The sequence below is a fragment of the Bombus pyrosoma genome, linkage group LG2, assembly GCF_014825855.1.
Source record: "Bombus pyrosoma isolate SC7728 linkage group LG2, ASM1482585v1, whole genome shotgun sequence".
Classification (NCBI taxonomy): Eukaryota; Metazoa; Arthropoda; class Insecta; order Hymenoptera; family Apidae; genus Bombus; species Bombus pyrosoma.
In genome coordinates, this window is record NC_057771.1 from 978,735 (window position 1) to 994,968 (window position 16,234).

The following is a 16,234-nucleotide window of genomic DNA, read 5'->3' on the forward strand; positions in this document are numbered from 1 at the left end:
GATAGAGACTGGTTTGGTGGACCAAACTGATACAATTAGATGTGATCTTAACGCCATAACTCAGAGCTAATCTCGGGGTCTAGCCCAGGCCTGGCTGAATTTCGCCTTCCGGCCAAGGCGCGACTCACTTCATTATTCATCCCGTTTCTGCTGCCGGCCCAGTTTATCTCTCGCTATCCGAACCGGATGTACTGCACAACCTATCGACCTATCGACGTAGAACGTGCCATGCCTCGCGAGTTTCCTCATGATGGGACCACCCGTTCACACCGGAATTGGAAATCGAAACAATTATCGGTGCTCGTTCTATCGGGCTAACGTACATTCACGGCTGTGGTTAAATTCGGATAACAAATCCATTCTGTCAATTATTTTGGTATTTTATTAGATTCGAAAAAAGAGTACTTAAAGAATGAATATTACAGTATAAATCTCTCAGAAGCCAAACTAATCAACTTGACTTTTTGTCGACTTCTCGATTTCGTTATATAGGTTCCTACAATTTGAAGATTTTTAACATAAAGTAATTTTCAAATATAATTCAGAAAGATGAAACGATATATAATTCATAAACATAATATTCATAACATTCAAAATAATCATAATATTCATAATATGCACATATTCAGATTCAACTGCGAAGTAGAGCGAGTTCGTAATAATACTACAGCTAGATTAATATCTTTTAATGAAAATGTCACAGAGCAATTAAATTTGTTAATGTTACATTGTTCAGTGACAAAGTAAATATATATTCCCAGTCGAAGTTTGTACTATAGAGATTATTTGAAAGGGGAATGCCGAAACTTTTTCCCTTTAATAAACTATAATTCCATTCGCCATGAAAGCGAGAGACACGTTAAAATCTCGTCCGTGAAAGTCTGCTTGCTCGCCGGTTATTGACTGACTTCGTTTATGTACTCTCCGTTTACGATGCCACTAAAGTCACAGGAAGGCATTCAGAATCGGACTGTTAAAAATAAAGCGGTCGTGTCCCGTTAGACCTCTTCGTGCCTTATTTCGTTTAACATCCTATTCCACTCTCTAAAGAAGAAATTAAACTTTCACACTTAACACGTGAAATGGTGAAATTTTACTAACCCAACAAATAAACATCTATTTAAGTAAATAAATGGATTTTTTAAATTCAAAGTAGTTCGAATCAATGATTTCTAATGAAATATAAATTGCAATATATTCTACTTTAAATTAAATTCTACTTAAAAATGGGCTAGGTAATAGAACAGTTGGTAATAAAATTCTCAGATTAAATCATGGTTGGAGAAAGATTTCAACAACCGCTGTATCTAGCAAATCGTTCAGTGACTGAGACCAATTTACTCCGCGAGCAAGTTAGATGGCTCGGAAGCGCACGACGACAGTTTCTGACCCATTTACCTAAATATAGCGAACGCTCAGACGGAATTAAATGTTTCGGACGAGTCGCAGAAGGAACAAGAAAATTTCACGGTCTACAGAGAAGAAGACGAAAAGCTAATCATGAGGCAAACATTGATCTCATATTTTTGGTCAACATAAATATCCTACCAGTAACAACGGTTTCAAAGTGTTCACGAATCAAGCGTTCCAGATGCCGGACGAAAATCGTAGTGAAGCTTGAATGTGAAGCGCGTATCACCGCATTCCTAACCAACCAATCAGTGTAATGGGTAAGCGGCACGTTTCTGTTCCCCTCCGTTTTCTATTTCGTGGCACGATACACACGGCCCTTCGTCGAGTGAATTTCAGCTACCTGTGGCTTCGCCTAGTTTCACCGAGAAGCACGACAATGGCGCGAATTAGCGCTGTCGCGCATACATACGTCATATCGTCTGTATCATCAGCATTTGATGGCGCGGAAGACGCGACGTGCCTGCCGTCGGTTACCGTAGGGAAGCGCGGCTAGCCGCTTTGTACTATCAGGGTGATTATAGTGCTGTTCGACGAGAAACATCAAGTCACATGAGCGACCGAAGGATAAGAGAGAAAGAGAGAGAGAGAGAGAGCAGTGAACGTTACACGACGACGAGGAAGTCAGTTACAATACAGAGAGCTGGCGTCGTGTATTCAACGCGTCGTTGTTTCGAATCCCGGTTGAAACACAGGGACGCGTCTTTTGTCGGGCCAAGACTGCTAAATGCGGATACTGTGCAGGAGGTATCGTCGTTCTTCGCCTCTCTAATACGCCAGAGACTTGGGACAATACGCAATAACGAGCCGAAGGTCCGGAATTAGCGGCTGAAGAAGATACGATAGGCTCCTAGGCGTCGAGCAGTTGAGTGTTGAAATTAATGCGGAAAGGGTGGCTTGGGTGGAAGGTACACGGACTGATTGAGTATGATGGAGATTCTTGTATGATGATGAAAGCAATAGAATGATGAATATTGAAGCGAAGTTGATGACACGTATGTGATTTGCCTTCGTCATGAGTACTACGTTTAAATTTTTTTTGACGACTTTAGCGAGTGACTAAATCTTCATAAAAATAACAATGATTGAATCACAGGACATCATATAAGTTATTTCTTTCAAATCACTTAATTATCAACCTATTCTCGATGAAGTTCACAAATGTTCTTCAAATTCATCGCACATTTTCTTCTCTGTATTATTATCGTTTCTTTTCTTCCTTTAACATCGTCCAACGTTGCAGCGTTGCATTTAAATAGCCTGATGCTCTGCTGATTACAGGGTAACCAAGCGAGTTGATAAAATCGGACAAATGGAATGCACTCGTAGATAGCCCGCGGTAACTCGTTTTCTTTAATCCGACATCCGAGTTGCCGGGCCAGAGCTTTCTTTCCGGAGGGAGGTGCTCGCAGTTTCTTCGCTCCACCCCATCCTCTGTTTCACCTTACTCTTCTCCACACCCTTCTTTATCAAGCCGCGAGAGAAACGTTTTGCGGTAACGTCGCCTGTGACGCTGGTGGGTTGTATTTTTTTTCTTTACGATATTATTTATGATATTAATTTTGCCCCGGTAAAGGCAGCTCCTGCGGGAGTTGTAAAGCGGACCGAGACGCTTCCTCTCCTTTCTCTTCCTGCGATATCATTGTCTTTCGAGCAGGCAATGGCGTACCGCGACCAAAGAGGGAGGGAAAGAAAGGGGTTCCAGAAACGCGGCGTGAATAGTGGCCCTCTTCTACACGCTACCAGCCAACAGTAGAGAAGAAGATTCGCGCCGTTGGTATTCTCGCTTGAAAATAGGAACTTCTACAACGACTTCTCTCTTTCCCACTCCCAGTTCTCGAGCTAGATTGTTCGTGAAAATCCAGCGAGAAGAAGAAGAAGAGGGTCCCTGATGTCAGAGGTACGGATGTCGTCTGCGAGAGATCTCGCGACGAGCTGAGAAAATTTCTACCAAGTGCCGCGGCATCCCTTTGAGTGCCTCCAGGAGGACTTCTCGCAATAGTTTCCGCGGGAATTATCGAGGACTACGGAACCTTCTGTTTTAGAATCGTAAAGAGACGGTGAGTATGAGTCTTAACTCTCGAGTCGTTGATGGGGTGCCATAAATCAGTAAATTATTCCAGATTATGGAAAAATGAAATTGTGTAACAATTATCGTGTCATACCCGCAAGTACAAATATACCCGATTTTCTGGGAAAATATTATAATCCAAATATACAATTACCACTGACGATGAAATCTATAGATTGACCTAACTTTTACTTCAATAATTCTTTACTCATTTTCCTCTACATTAAGATAATACTATCTGTAGCAATCTTCGATTCAATTTCATCGTCTGAAAGATCTCTATTTCACCTCAAATTCCTACTAGCTACTCAAAAAATATCTGTCCTGTCATTTTCCAAAGGAAGCACGAGCGACGATACGTTCTCTTCGTTCGAACGTTTCGCCGAAATTATTGGGAGGAAGAAGACGGAGTTAGTCGCCCGAGGCGCGAGCAACGCCACGAGTAAATCCAACTCCCACGGATAAGTAAAATTTAAAACCGTTCTCTCTCGTCCCCAAATTACTTTCCGGAGGTGGAATGGGTAGAAGAACGACGGGATGGAGAAGCAAGACCAGATGATGGTTCGCGAGATAAAAGCGAGCACGGTCGGGAGCTTCGGTTGCCACCGAAAGCTCAAGGCTGCATTAATCTCAGTAATTATGTCACCTCTGTTTATCCCTCGCAAGCTGCTTGTTCCTCTTTCTTTCTCTTTCTCCTTCTTTTCTTTCCCTCGTACCCTACCACGTCTGATCTTTTGTGGTCGAATCACTTTCGAGAACACCCTCGAACGAGTCCGAAAGCGTCACCAAAGGGATAACGGAACGGTGACATTTTTCATCTGTCCTTAATACAGTCGAGAAGTAATTAAGAGGCATCTGCGAAAAAGGCAATTAGACATTGTAACCTAGTACAATCGTCAATAGGACCATGCTGCTCGTCTTGAGGGATGGGGCAAAGGTAAATAGCTCGTGAATTTCGAGAGGAATCTTGCGGATGTCTTTGCGAGAGACATATATCAGAGATGTATATCAGAGGTGATAGGATTGGCAAACGAAGAAACGGCAAATTGAGATTATTTGTTGGGCAAATTAAGGAAGTGGAAGATTAAGTGTTGCGAAGAACGCAAGAGTGATGACGTAGAGAGCGAAAGGAAGTGACGGAAGGGTGGAAGAACAGGGAAGAGAGGTGCGAATGTGGAAAGGATTTGAGTGAGTAATTAGAGGGAAGCACTATTATGAACGAGTCAGTGAACGACTTAAAAGAAAGAAACACTGACTCTTATTCGTTTGAGCGTACAACATGAACCTACTTTAGCGATACCACGCTAGCATCCGTGAAAGTTACTTTACAACTAGGGTTAGATTTTTAATCTTTCGCTAATGAGGAACTACTTTTTTATCATTAAAAGGCACTCTTTTAATTTTTTGTCTACGTCAAGTATCAAAGTTTGTGACTTCGAATTTTATGAAAAATCCGAAGCAAAGTTACCAATGCGTTTCACGAAAATGTTTTTTTAAATGATAAAATCTAATTACGTGAAGTACCCTACATAATTGTGACAGTTTGAAACAGCTCGTGCTAGAATGAACAATAATCAAAGATCTGGATGTTTCGAATATTTTGCATAGTTGGCAAGTTAGGTGGAAGAATTTATCAGAAACCGAGTAACCAGCAAGCGTGATTAGATTTCATTCGCGCTGGATGCGGAAAGGAGCATGAGAAGCAGCCCTTTGCTGAGCAATGTTGTTGGAATCATGTTTTCCCAAGAGAAGGGAAGAGGTTACGGCGAAGGCAGCGTTATGGTAGACCGCAAAACCAACAAACGATATGCGCCAAGAGACTATGGGCTCGTATGTGGCGAGGATTCTTACATGTGCAGAAAGTAGATCGGTTATTATGGATTTATTCTTAAAATTTATTTTTTGAAGAATTTGAAAAATATTCTACTTGAATGCAATATTTTAATCCTTCATAATCGATCAAAATATCAAGTACTTTTTATAAAAGTAAAATACTTAAATGGCATTGAATATTGAGATAAAAGGATTTATTTAATTATATTTTGATAAATTTCAAATTTCATTTAAACAAAGAAATTTATATTTTTAATTGATTAGTGCTTATTTTAACACCGATCGTTGAGCTCTAATACGCGTTCCAGTAAATTCGTACAGGCAGCACAAACATAGGAAGGGTGTGTTTCGAAGCAAATTGCCCCTAATTCAGCAATAGCATAGCTTAACCACAAAGCTAGCTAATACAGCGATTAGACGCCGTGTACAAGCCAACGACGTTTGCTCGAGGCGATGCTTCGACTCGCGTGAAATCGATGCACGTATTGCTTACAGTTTCGAACACCGTGGCGTCGAGAATATCTTCTTATTGAAAACTTTTTAGATTCACCTATGTTTCATTAAAGTCTCAAAATAAGACAAACTTCGTACAAAACGTTCTTGACACAATCAAAATTTCTAAACTCGACACACTTATCACGACCTAGAAATTCCCATTCTAATTTATAAATTAATTGAACTTTACAACCAATGCTACAATATGAAATTAGTTTTGCCTCCATATCAATATACATATCGCTTATACATATATGCATATTGTCGCTATATATTAGGCGCTATATATTAATATAAAGCGAATATTCTTAATCAATAACGATTCAGTAGTTTCCAAAGTTCATGCAACTCGGTAATTAAAACGCCATAAGTTCCATCGAAACCGCGAAGGCGAACACCGGAGATACCTCGATTGGAAGACGCACCTCAGATTTCGAAGCCATCTGGTTCTGGTATTTCGTAGCTAGGATACCCTTAAGAGCCTGTCCACAGGGCAACGGTCAGTCGTTGCGGTCAACTACACAGCTTGTCTGACTCGCCTTCGTGCTTCGGGTCCTTTGGTGATTAACGAGAGGTCAAACCTACCGCCACCAGAAATAGAAGCAAATACTCTCTCTCTCGTGAAATTGGGTTCCAAAGCGAGTCCTGATTGAGGTGTCTACCATTGCGGCCTCTGACTACTTCATCCTAGGCCCAGACTATCCAGCAATGAACGTGAGGAAACGCGCTCGACTGGGATGTGTAATGTACACGAAAGTCGAACATTCTACCATTAACTCTCTTCATTTCTAAAGCCACGGTGTTACACAAAGTTAGATAAATATTGGAGTGTTCTTCAATTGAAACTCTATCCAATTTTAGAAACCTGGTGCCACGGCGGTACATTTCACATATAGAAATGTGACGAATTAATTCATATTACAGATAATCGTACGAATATTGCATTCTTCTCATATTGATTTTATCAGCTTTTATCGACAGTCGCAGCAATTCTTTTACATTAAAAAATGTATGGAATTAATACAGTAACACGAAGAAATCAATTTTCTTATGTATCTAGTTTAGCTAAAACTATTCACGTAAATTGAATGACACATTTGTAAGATAATCCTTCACGCATATCCATCATAAGGCAAAGTGAAATTGTAAGGGCTAATCGAAGGAAACCTCAAGAAAAGGACAAATGACTGGCGTCTAAGAAGCGAATATTCGTTAGCAAAGAAGCCGGGGACCGGAGTTTATTAGTCAATATAGAATGCTTAGCGTCATATCTCATCAAACGGAACGCCAGTGAGAAAAAGGAGGTTCGTGCGAGGTTGCCACTTTATCGGATTAGTCAGTCGCGGTAAAAGCATCTCAGAAAGGCGTACCCTCCAATTCGTTAATTTCCTCGGCCTTGGTCGTTTCTTTCGCGCTGATATTAATTGGACCGGGCGTTCACGAGAGTCTGCCGAACTCCAAGAATATCGTAGACCCCGTGCATTATACAACAGGGGCACATGTCGTTGCTCCATTTTTTCGAGTGACGTAAACACGAAACTGTAAGAAGAATCAGGTATATGATAAATAAAGAAACTTTAACAAAAACAACAATGTACGATTTAAGACGATTCTTTTCCAATACACAATTATGATTTAATTACGGATTATTACGGATTACTAAGGGTTTTTCAGTTCTTGAAAAATTTCTGCAAGTCGAAAATACCTAGAATAACATTGTGTTACTAATCAGAGGGAAAGTAATTTATTATAGAATTATTTATACTAAGAATGATACCTGAAAGTCTGCTGCTTTCACAGCACGTGGAAGAGAACAAATTCTTTCAATCTCAACCGTTACAATACGAATCAATTCAGCGAAAGAAGAAGAAGAATAAAGAAAAACCGCAAGATATCTCAAATTAAAATACGTACATGCGATTATTGGCATCAACCGTCCGTCCGTTATCAATAGAATGAGGCACGATTAACGCAGCTGGCAAAAGCGTGGATTCATTATGAAACAAATCGAAACGGGCATGCCCGATCTGGCGGCGTAGTTGGCGGCGCGATCATTTTTTTCAAACACAGGCTGCAGCCGAACTTTTTTTTCCAGGGGAGTATTGTTTATTCAGGAACGTATCAGCGTTGCCGAATAGGAGAACGGCAAACCACGACGGGAAGGCGGACGAAAGCGAGAGGGCCGTGTGAATGGCGCTTCCGGTGGGACGACGAGTCGAGGTCCGTAGGGCTTCGCAGACTCTCGCTTCCGGTCAGGCGTTCCTACCCCATCGAATACACCACCCAGTCTCCGGATTTCCCTGCGTTCGCCACCCCCTCTTGCCATCGTCGTCACCCTCTCTCTTTCATCTCTTCCTCTTTCACACCACAAGCCTTTTCCCTCCGTTCTCTACGAGCAGGAGAGTTCGCTTGCACATCGGACCCACCAGCGTTCGTTAATTAAGATATCGATTCTTATTGTCCGTCGGCTGCCGAGTCGAGCGGACGTCCTGGCCGGCGTCCGATTTCACGCCCACGATGCGCGTTGTCGGTCATCCGCGAGAACCAACCCCTATATTTCTCTGGTAAATGTAGTGTCGAACGATGTGCCGCTCCTATCTGCTCGTTTCGGTTTCGGATCTCCCGCTGGAACATTTTCGTTGATCTAGTCTTCTGGGGTAGGGAATCTTACATAGGCATAGACAACGGTGTGAGGATGTTACATTATTCTGTTAAAGTTGGGTTCCTTTTCAAAATAGGCTGTGATTTTTATCGGTATTGAAGCAACGAATGCAGTTTATGAGAGAAACGATTTGAATTTCATTCGAGAATATGTGATTTCATTGAGAATATTTCAAAAAATATACTCAGCACCAAATAATTAATAATCAAACTTCTGTTAGAATAAAAAATTAACAGCAATAAAACAAGAACAAACTTTAAATCTTTTGGTATGTAGAAAAACAGACAGTGAAGGAGATGATAAGCCAGAAAATGTATTTAAAAATGAAATTTATTGAACATAAATAGCAGAAGCAAATCGGAAGAGAGGCAAGCATTACTCGACTGAGGTATTTCCCCCTTTGAGGGAAAGATACAAGGAATCTCGGCAAGGAAGGAAAGAATGCGCGAGGGTCGTGTCATCGAATAACGTGGCACGCGACTGGCCGAAGGGTGAAGTTGCTTCTGAGATGTCGGTGGAAAACCTCAAGAAAGGAAGGATCATAAAGGATGACCGGGGTTGTCACCTGATAAATATCTTTATGGCCGAGCAACCGAGTCCTCTCAAGCTCTGCCATTCATTCTACTCTGGTCCCTTTCGCGAAGGTACACCGCAGATGGTACGAGGTGCAAGCTACCGTATAAAAAGCGGATACAAGAGGGGCCCCGCAGAGAAGAACGAAATCGAGTAATTATGAGGATTAATCTTAAGTCCCGTAAAGTCCCACCACTTGTGGAATCTGTTCCCCTTTCACCGCAGCAATTCGGCCACCAACCTTTTCCGCTCGTCGTGAAAATAATGAAAAATCTCTTCAACTGATACTTCCTTTTGTTCCACCTTTTAATACACTGGTATGAATTGGTAATCTTCGTGTAATGTCGAATTGATTAAAATTGTATGAGCGTTGCAATATTGATGGGGTTCGAGCGTATTCACAAGATATACACATATAGTATATTTTTAGGAATGGATTTGATATTTCTTATTCGTTAACGGTATTGCTAGTGTTAATTAGAATGGGAAAAAAGAATTATTTCAGTTTACGTGCATAGAATATCATTTCAAAGCAAGGATAGAAATACGCTTATGTGGATTACGCTCGAGATATCTGTAAATTATTGTACAAAATACAATTATCAATATTAAGTCGTCCGTCTGCTCTACCAAAGACTAGGATGTCTGTATAATCATGAGTACCATAATGACCTCCAACAACACGTCCAACTGTAAGTCAATGAATTTAGTAGATGCTATAATCTTTCAAGTGCCCAGAGTCGACCCCCCCCCCTTTAAACCCTAAAAAATCATATTTTTATAGTCCATAAAATCGAACTTTGTACAATTCAACTGACAACCTTCTGTATGAAAAAAACACGAGATGCATAACGAGATTGTCAAACTGGTACTCTGTCGATCGTCTTATGGAAATTTTCTTGGGCGATAATTTTTTTTGCCCCTCGTTTCCTCGATGGGCGCTCGGTCGGCGTACGTACGCACATATGTAAAACGTCGAAGCTACAGGTGTCAGCGAGAGCAGTATTTTTCAGCGAGCTTCTGACCGAGGGTGTAGGTGATAGAGGCATACCAGAGTGAGAAAGAAAGAGGCGAACTACACGCAGAGGGAGAGAGAGAGAGAGATGGGATGAAACAGCAAACCATGGAACAGAGAATGGAAAGAGAGAGAATCGCTTCACCGTGGGTAGCAGTGGCGAATACCGGCACGCACGTTGAATCTGCTAAACGTTCTTGCTCGTGCGTGAAATGCCTCGATATCACTGTTTTATTTCAGCTCGTTCGTTCCACGCCTTCTCTCGCTTTTGCAATTCTATCCTTTTTACCCTCGGCCCGTTTGCAAGCCGGTCGCACGCGTAACCCTTCCTCTCCCTTTTCTCGTTCTCGTGTTCGTTCGTGCGGATTTGATGACCCTTCCTGTTCGATTTCATGATTGTCTAATCTTCCACGATTAATTAAAATCTGACGATTAACACGCTTCGTTGGCTCGTCTGTATCGTGCGTTCTCTCGTTCAACAACTACATCCTATTGAAACGAGCTGATAGACTGATTACGATTGCGTTGAAAGAGTTACTGCTTTATGCCTAATGTTAAGCGTAATTTGTAATGGAATTGTACTAGGTGAAATAGCTTTTTTATATTATAGAATATTAAATAGCAGTTCAGTGAGATCATCGTTTTTGAATGATTATATAATCCTAGCCTAATTTCATATAATAGATAATTAGACATATTATGAAACTGATCATAATGCTAGCGAAATATCAAAATACTTGAACTGTGAAAAAAGCAAACTTTTTACAAAATAATATCAATTCAATTTTCAAACACCTTTGTATATATGATATAGCATATATAATTTTATTCAATAACGATATTCAAATCATCAAAAAGTCAACCGATTTTTTCCTAAACGTCTCAACATCGCCACACAGGCAACGGTCTCCCGATAAATCGATAAATCGCGAAATGGCCCGTTAGGCCAGTTTAATTAATAATTATCGGTTGGAAGAGGAGCACCTTGCACAATGGCGATACTTCCTTCTGGCGTAATCCTTGGAAGATTAACGAGCCTCTGTCAGGAGGGACTTCTCTTTCTCTCAGTGGCTCTCTCCTTCTCGTCCATTTTCCCTCCTGCGTTCACCCGTTCTCTCGAAGGCCTGGTCCCTATCTCTCTTACAGCCGCAAGACGCCATAGCGCGCCTTGCGGTGGTTGCGGCAAGAACCCTCGCCGTACCCGCATTAACGCAATTATGAATTTGTCGCGTTGGGATCTGACAATACAAGATGTCGCTACTACTCCACCGCCGCGCCACCCTATCCGCCACGACGTCCTCCAACACCCGGCGAATCCGCCACTCCACATTTACACTAAAACCAATTCCGGTTTCTGCGGGCGCAAAGAACCAACGCGACGCCGGAGATAACTTTCTGCCGATATTGTGGAAGCTTTGGATACTTTTATTCGGACACACGGTGATTTATATATCTTCTTATATCCTTACACTGTTCCTACACCCTTAAAATTTTGATATAAACTGCTATAATTCTCAGTCCTGAAAAAGATCTAATAATACCTGACAGAATGTTCAAACAATGACATCCAAAAATTGGCTAACCAGTGAATAAAAATCGTGAACAGTGATGAGCCCTGCTTTTAAAAATAATCCTTTATTGCCATCTTTTAAAATAAGTATTTTTCTAAAACAATGGACTTCGATAAGAAAACATGCCAATTCAGCAAAAGCTCCCTGGTCCACAATATCAGATATTCATCTCCCAAAATTTCCAGCTCCAACCCTGTGGTAAGTAAAACATTAAGCGGTAGCAAAGAGAGCAATGTACATGGGTGTCCGAACTTTACGACGTTGTTCCTTAACGGACTGATTATCGTCCATCAAGCACACGATGTCTCACAGTTAATTCTCGAGGCAGTACCGTGCTCCATTTCCTCTCCGTGTGCACGTAAGTCGCCTCGGTCTTTTCACTTTCGAATCGATAGCGGATGCACATCGCGTGCCTGCTTGTTAACCACGTCGACCGTTTCGTGGCGAGGAAAGCGGGCGCAGTTTCGGCCGGGGCGTGTTAGTTTCGAAGGGTTCCGACGATAGCGACGGCAACGGTCTCTCCGGTAGCGTGCGGTACCCGTACAATGGCTAAAACGACGGAGGATCGTTGCGGCGAACCGCAGGCGACTGCTGCGACCGGTTTCTCGCGACAAATTCCTCCTGGTCTTCGAGAACGCACCGCTAACTCTCTCCCTTTTCTACTATCAAGCCTCACACTTTACTTCGTGTGTATACACCAGCTTTTTGATTATATGTACGTATATTTGTGTATACAGCTGAACTGTATTGTTAAGTGTTGTGACGATATAAAGCAGTCCAAACCAAACTTAGAAATGTTTACTCACAATAGCAATATTTAGGCACTGTACGATAAATCAATTAAAAATATCCTTTACAGATCCTTTCATCTCCTGATGCTGTCCATATTTCCGCAATTTACATATGATTTTCTCATATTCTTATAGTCTTATCTTTTATAAGTTACTTTTTATGTTACCTTTTGCTCTCACATATTTGAATTTCTCATGAGCATCAACCGAACACATTCCTTGTATATCGAACTTCCTTTAGAAGATACGAATTCAATTTTCCATCATACAAACTCTGTTATCAGAGGTTTCCATCCTTGCAACGTCCTAACACGAGAAAATCAATCGACCCAGCGAATGGTCCAGCCACGAAGTGTAAGGTTCCCTCACTGTCCCTTCTATCTTGGTCAAGTCGAACGGGTCGAGGAGAGCCATAGGTTAGAGGGTGGCTCTAAACATCGAAACGCGTAGGAGGTGGGGCTTCGTGGGTGGTTGGAGGTCGGTACGGTATCGGTGAATGCCTAGTCAGCCCTTAATATCGTAAGAGCTGGATCCACGCAAACAAGCCGGCGAATCTAACACAGCCAACGGTTAAGCACTGGAAAGCCCTGGCCTTACCGTTCGACCGCCGCTGGCCCTATTATCGCTAACTAATAAGGGACCTAATTGAAACGTCGGCCTTTTGTTTCCAGTACTCGAGCGCTGCTCGATTTTCCAACCGCGCTGTACACGGCGCTGTTTGACCAACCTAGCCGGAGAGGAGACGAAGCGAAAGAGAGGCGGAAGGAGTGGGAGCCAGGGGCTCAAGTACGGATTGAAATTAATTTTCGAACTCGAATCTCTCGGATGGATTTTCGTCGAGCGTCTCGAATCTGCGCGAAATCGATTTAACGATATTTCGCGTTAACGAGTCCTTGGCGTTTCGAAACCATTCGTTCACGGCCTTCGTCGTCGTTGTGCTTCAACGTGCATACGTTGAAAATTACCCTTTCTTGGTATTGCATAGTAGAATTTATGATATATCATGGAACGATGTGATTTTATGTACGAGAAAGTATATTGAAAATATCAAATTATTTGATATCATGTGAGACTTTGTTTTTGAATAAATCAAAGTCAGAAATACAATATATGAAGAATAATTACGTTAAAACAAAAGGACACCGCCATTTCTTTATTTTCTATCCTTGATTCTTCAACATAACAGCAAAGCTTTATGTAAAAACATACGGATCAGTTATTCACCATTATTATTTACTAGAATCTTACAGTCAATTTTTCATTGAAAGTTATTTTTAAATTATTTAAAATTCTCCAAAATTATTTTAAAATCTCATAGAAACAACCAATGCACGATTCTTCGCGGCTAGTAACAAAAGTTTTTATTGTCTAAAGTATTTTCTACTAAAAATGAGAATGAAGTCATATATCCAAAAGGAAATTATTTCTTTCCATATCTTCTTTTATCCCCATACCTTTCTAATATATATCTGCAATGCCGTCCACATTCCTGCGACAGACCATAGCTATCGAACATCGTGTGATAGTTTGGAGCGATACATCTTATGGTTTTCGTCGCTATAACTATTTTCTAGAACAGTCTCGACGGGGAAGGGAAAGCACAATTAAAGTAATCACTGTCATCGAGAGAGATCGCTTCCACCCTCGCGGCGATCTACGGTTACGTGAGGAGGAGCGCGACGTCGTTCTCATGTGGACGCCGCGCTCCACGTATTTCGTATTCCACGCATACAGCCGCGATGCCTACTTCGAACAGGATATTATTCCTGCTGGATGCAATCATATTAGTTTCCGAAGTTATTAGAATATTTATGCGAGGCCGACGTGGGGTTATGCATGATGCCGACCTCCTTACTTTTCCCGTCCCCACGAATCGCGTTCGTCTACGACGATGCCATCGTTTCAGCTTGTGGAAATCCTTGCCTATACTCCGTGGAAATCAAGACAGTAGTTGTTCGATGTCTTCCTTGACAGTTTTCCATCTTTCCTCTTGGATCATGGATTTTCTTTGTGTTTTAGTTTGTCAAGTAAATAATTCATTAATAACCGATTAATAAATATTAGTAATAATTTTACTAAATTATTAATTACATGAGGTATGATATTATATGAAGATTTCTTTAAGTATCAGAAAAGATATTATACTATGAATGGAATGAAAGTAGTATCGGAAATGTGATGATAAACGCTTTTTAAAAGAATAGTAGCAACTTATTTTTCACACGGATACGAATAATAATTACTTTATTGAGTATCTTATCCATTTCTGTTTAACAATTATGAATTCATCTATTTTTTGACATATTAGGTACAATAAATTTGAAGATTCCTAATATCTTGAACCTTATTTTCCTAAAAAGATAACCTCGTAAATAAAAGTCAAAGTTAGAAAATGATCACGATAATTCATCGAATATTGATTAAATATGTATCTTCATAGAAGTTCGAGATAAAACATAATTTATAAGCGACTCGTACATATTGAGCGTAGATACGCCGGCACACGTGGATCACATATTTATTCTAAGCGAGTACACGCGAAATTGGCCAAAGTTTCGAAATGTCGCTTGTGTTTCGGCACAGGACTTCGCCAGTTTCGATATACGTACGAAGCGAGTATCGCGTCGTTAGAACAGTTAAACGACACCGTTCCCTGTGTGCGTGTATACGCGAGTGTCGAAAGTTTCGAGCGAATTCGAGAGAAACGAGAAAACAGTAAAAAACGTGGCCGTGGTAGGGGACGAAATCTTTTTCAAACGCGAACGGAAATTCAAAGCCGTTTCGCAGTCGACGATGCCGAAGAAATTCGAGAGGGAAAAGCATCACTCCAGGAAGAAGACAAGAGAGAAAAAAATAAAAAGTCGATGAGACTTACCTTGCTGGCGTGCAGTTGGGTTGACCGTTCGTGAGAGATCCTGATGCAAATTGTCCGTGAGACCACTTTGCCGGGTTTTGCTCAGATACAACTGGGAAACACAGAAACAAAACGTTATTCTGGAAATTAGATAAAATGACATGTTCGTTGCTGAACTGTTTTTAAAGTTGTGTTAAAATGTTATTGGATGTTAAAAATATTCATTTTCTTTCAATTGGTTGTAGAATTTGTACTTTTGCACCCTGTTGAACTGATTATTCAAAAAATGATTTCATTACTTTATTGTTTATATAACTTCACAGATTTATCATCTACTTTCAAGACATTTATATTCGTGAATCAAACGAATTATTCGAAATCAAGAAATTAACAAAAATGTTCTCGCGTGGCTCATCAATTGTAAATCCAAAAACTACATTATGGCGATTCCTGGATTCCTAGTAGCTACAGAAACTATTATTCTAAACCTTTTGTATTAAATTAATAGTTCTTCGTACGAAATAAAAGAGTACTCCAAGTCTCTGACTTGTAAAACAGGAAAACTTTATTCAAAGACCCAATTGAACACCTCACCTATCACATTTCAGTGCTATGTACTCTCAATAATCAAGCTCTATGTTTCACGAACCGTAGAAAAAGATTGCAATGCTCGGGCTCTCAATGACGTTTTACTCGCAGAGAAACCTGCCACTCGCCTTTCGTTCTGTCCTTCAATAAGGAAGTCACGAACCATCCGATCGGCGAATTTTAGTATCCCGATCACGCACTAAGGGTGAACCATCCCCTTTAATATTAGGACCGACTCGGACCGACTCGTCTTGGTATAAAATAAAGGGCTGACATGCGAGCACAAGGCAGAGAATCGAGAAGAGGAGGTGGAACCAGAGGGAAGGGAGGCGCGAGCTTGAAGAAGAACAAGGAGACACAGCAAGGAAGAA

General features: G+C 41.0%; 1 protein-coding gene across 2 annotated transcripts in view; it reads right to left on the bottom strand.

Moving 5' to 3' along the window:
• LOC122577604 overlaps positions 1–16,234 on the bottom strand; it is a 301,786-nt gene that overhangs the window by 117,994 nt on the left and 167,558 nt on the right. For both annotated transcript variants that reach the window (XM_043748990.1, XM_043748989.1), the window contains exon 3: positions 15,297–15,387. In XM_043748990.1, coding sequence (XP_043604925.1) covers positions 15,297–15,387 — 91 coding nt within the window. The remainder of the gene's footprint in view (positions 1–15,296; positions 15,388–16,234) is intronic.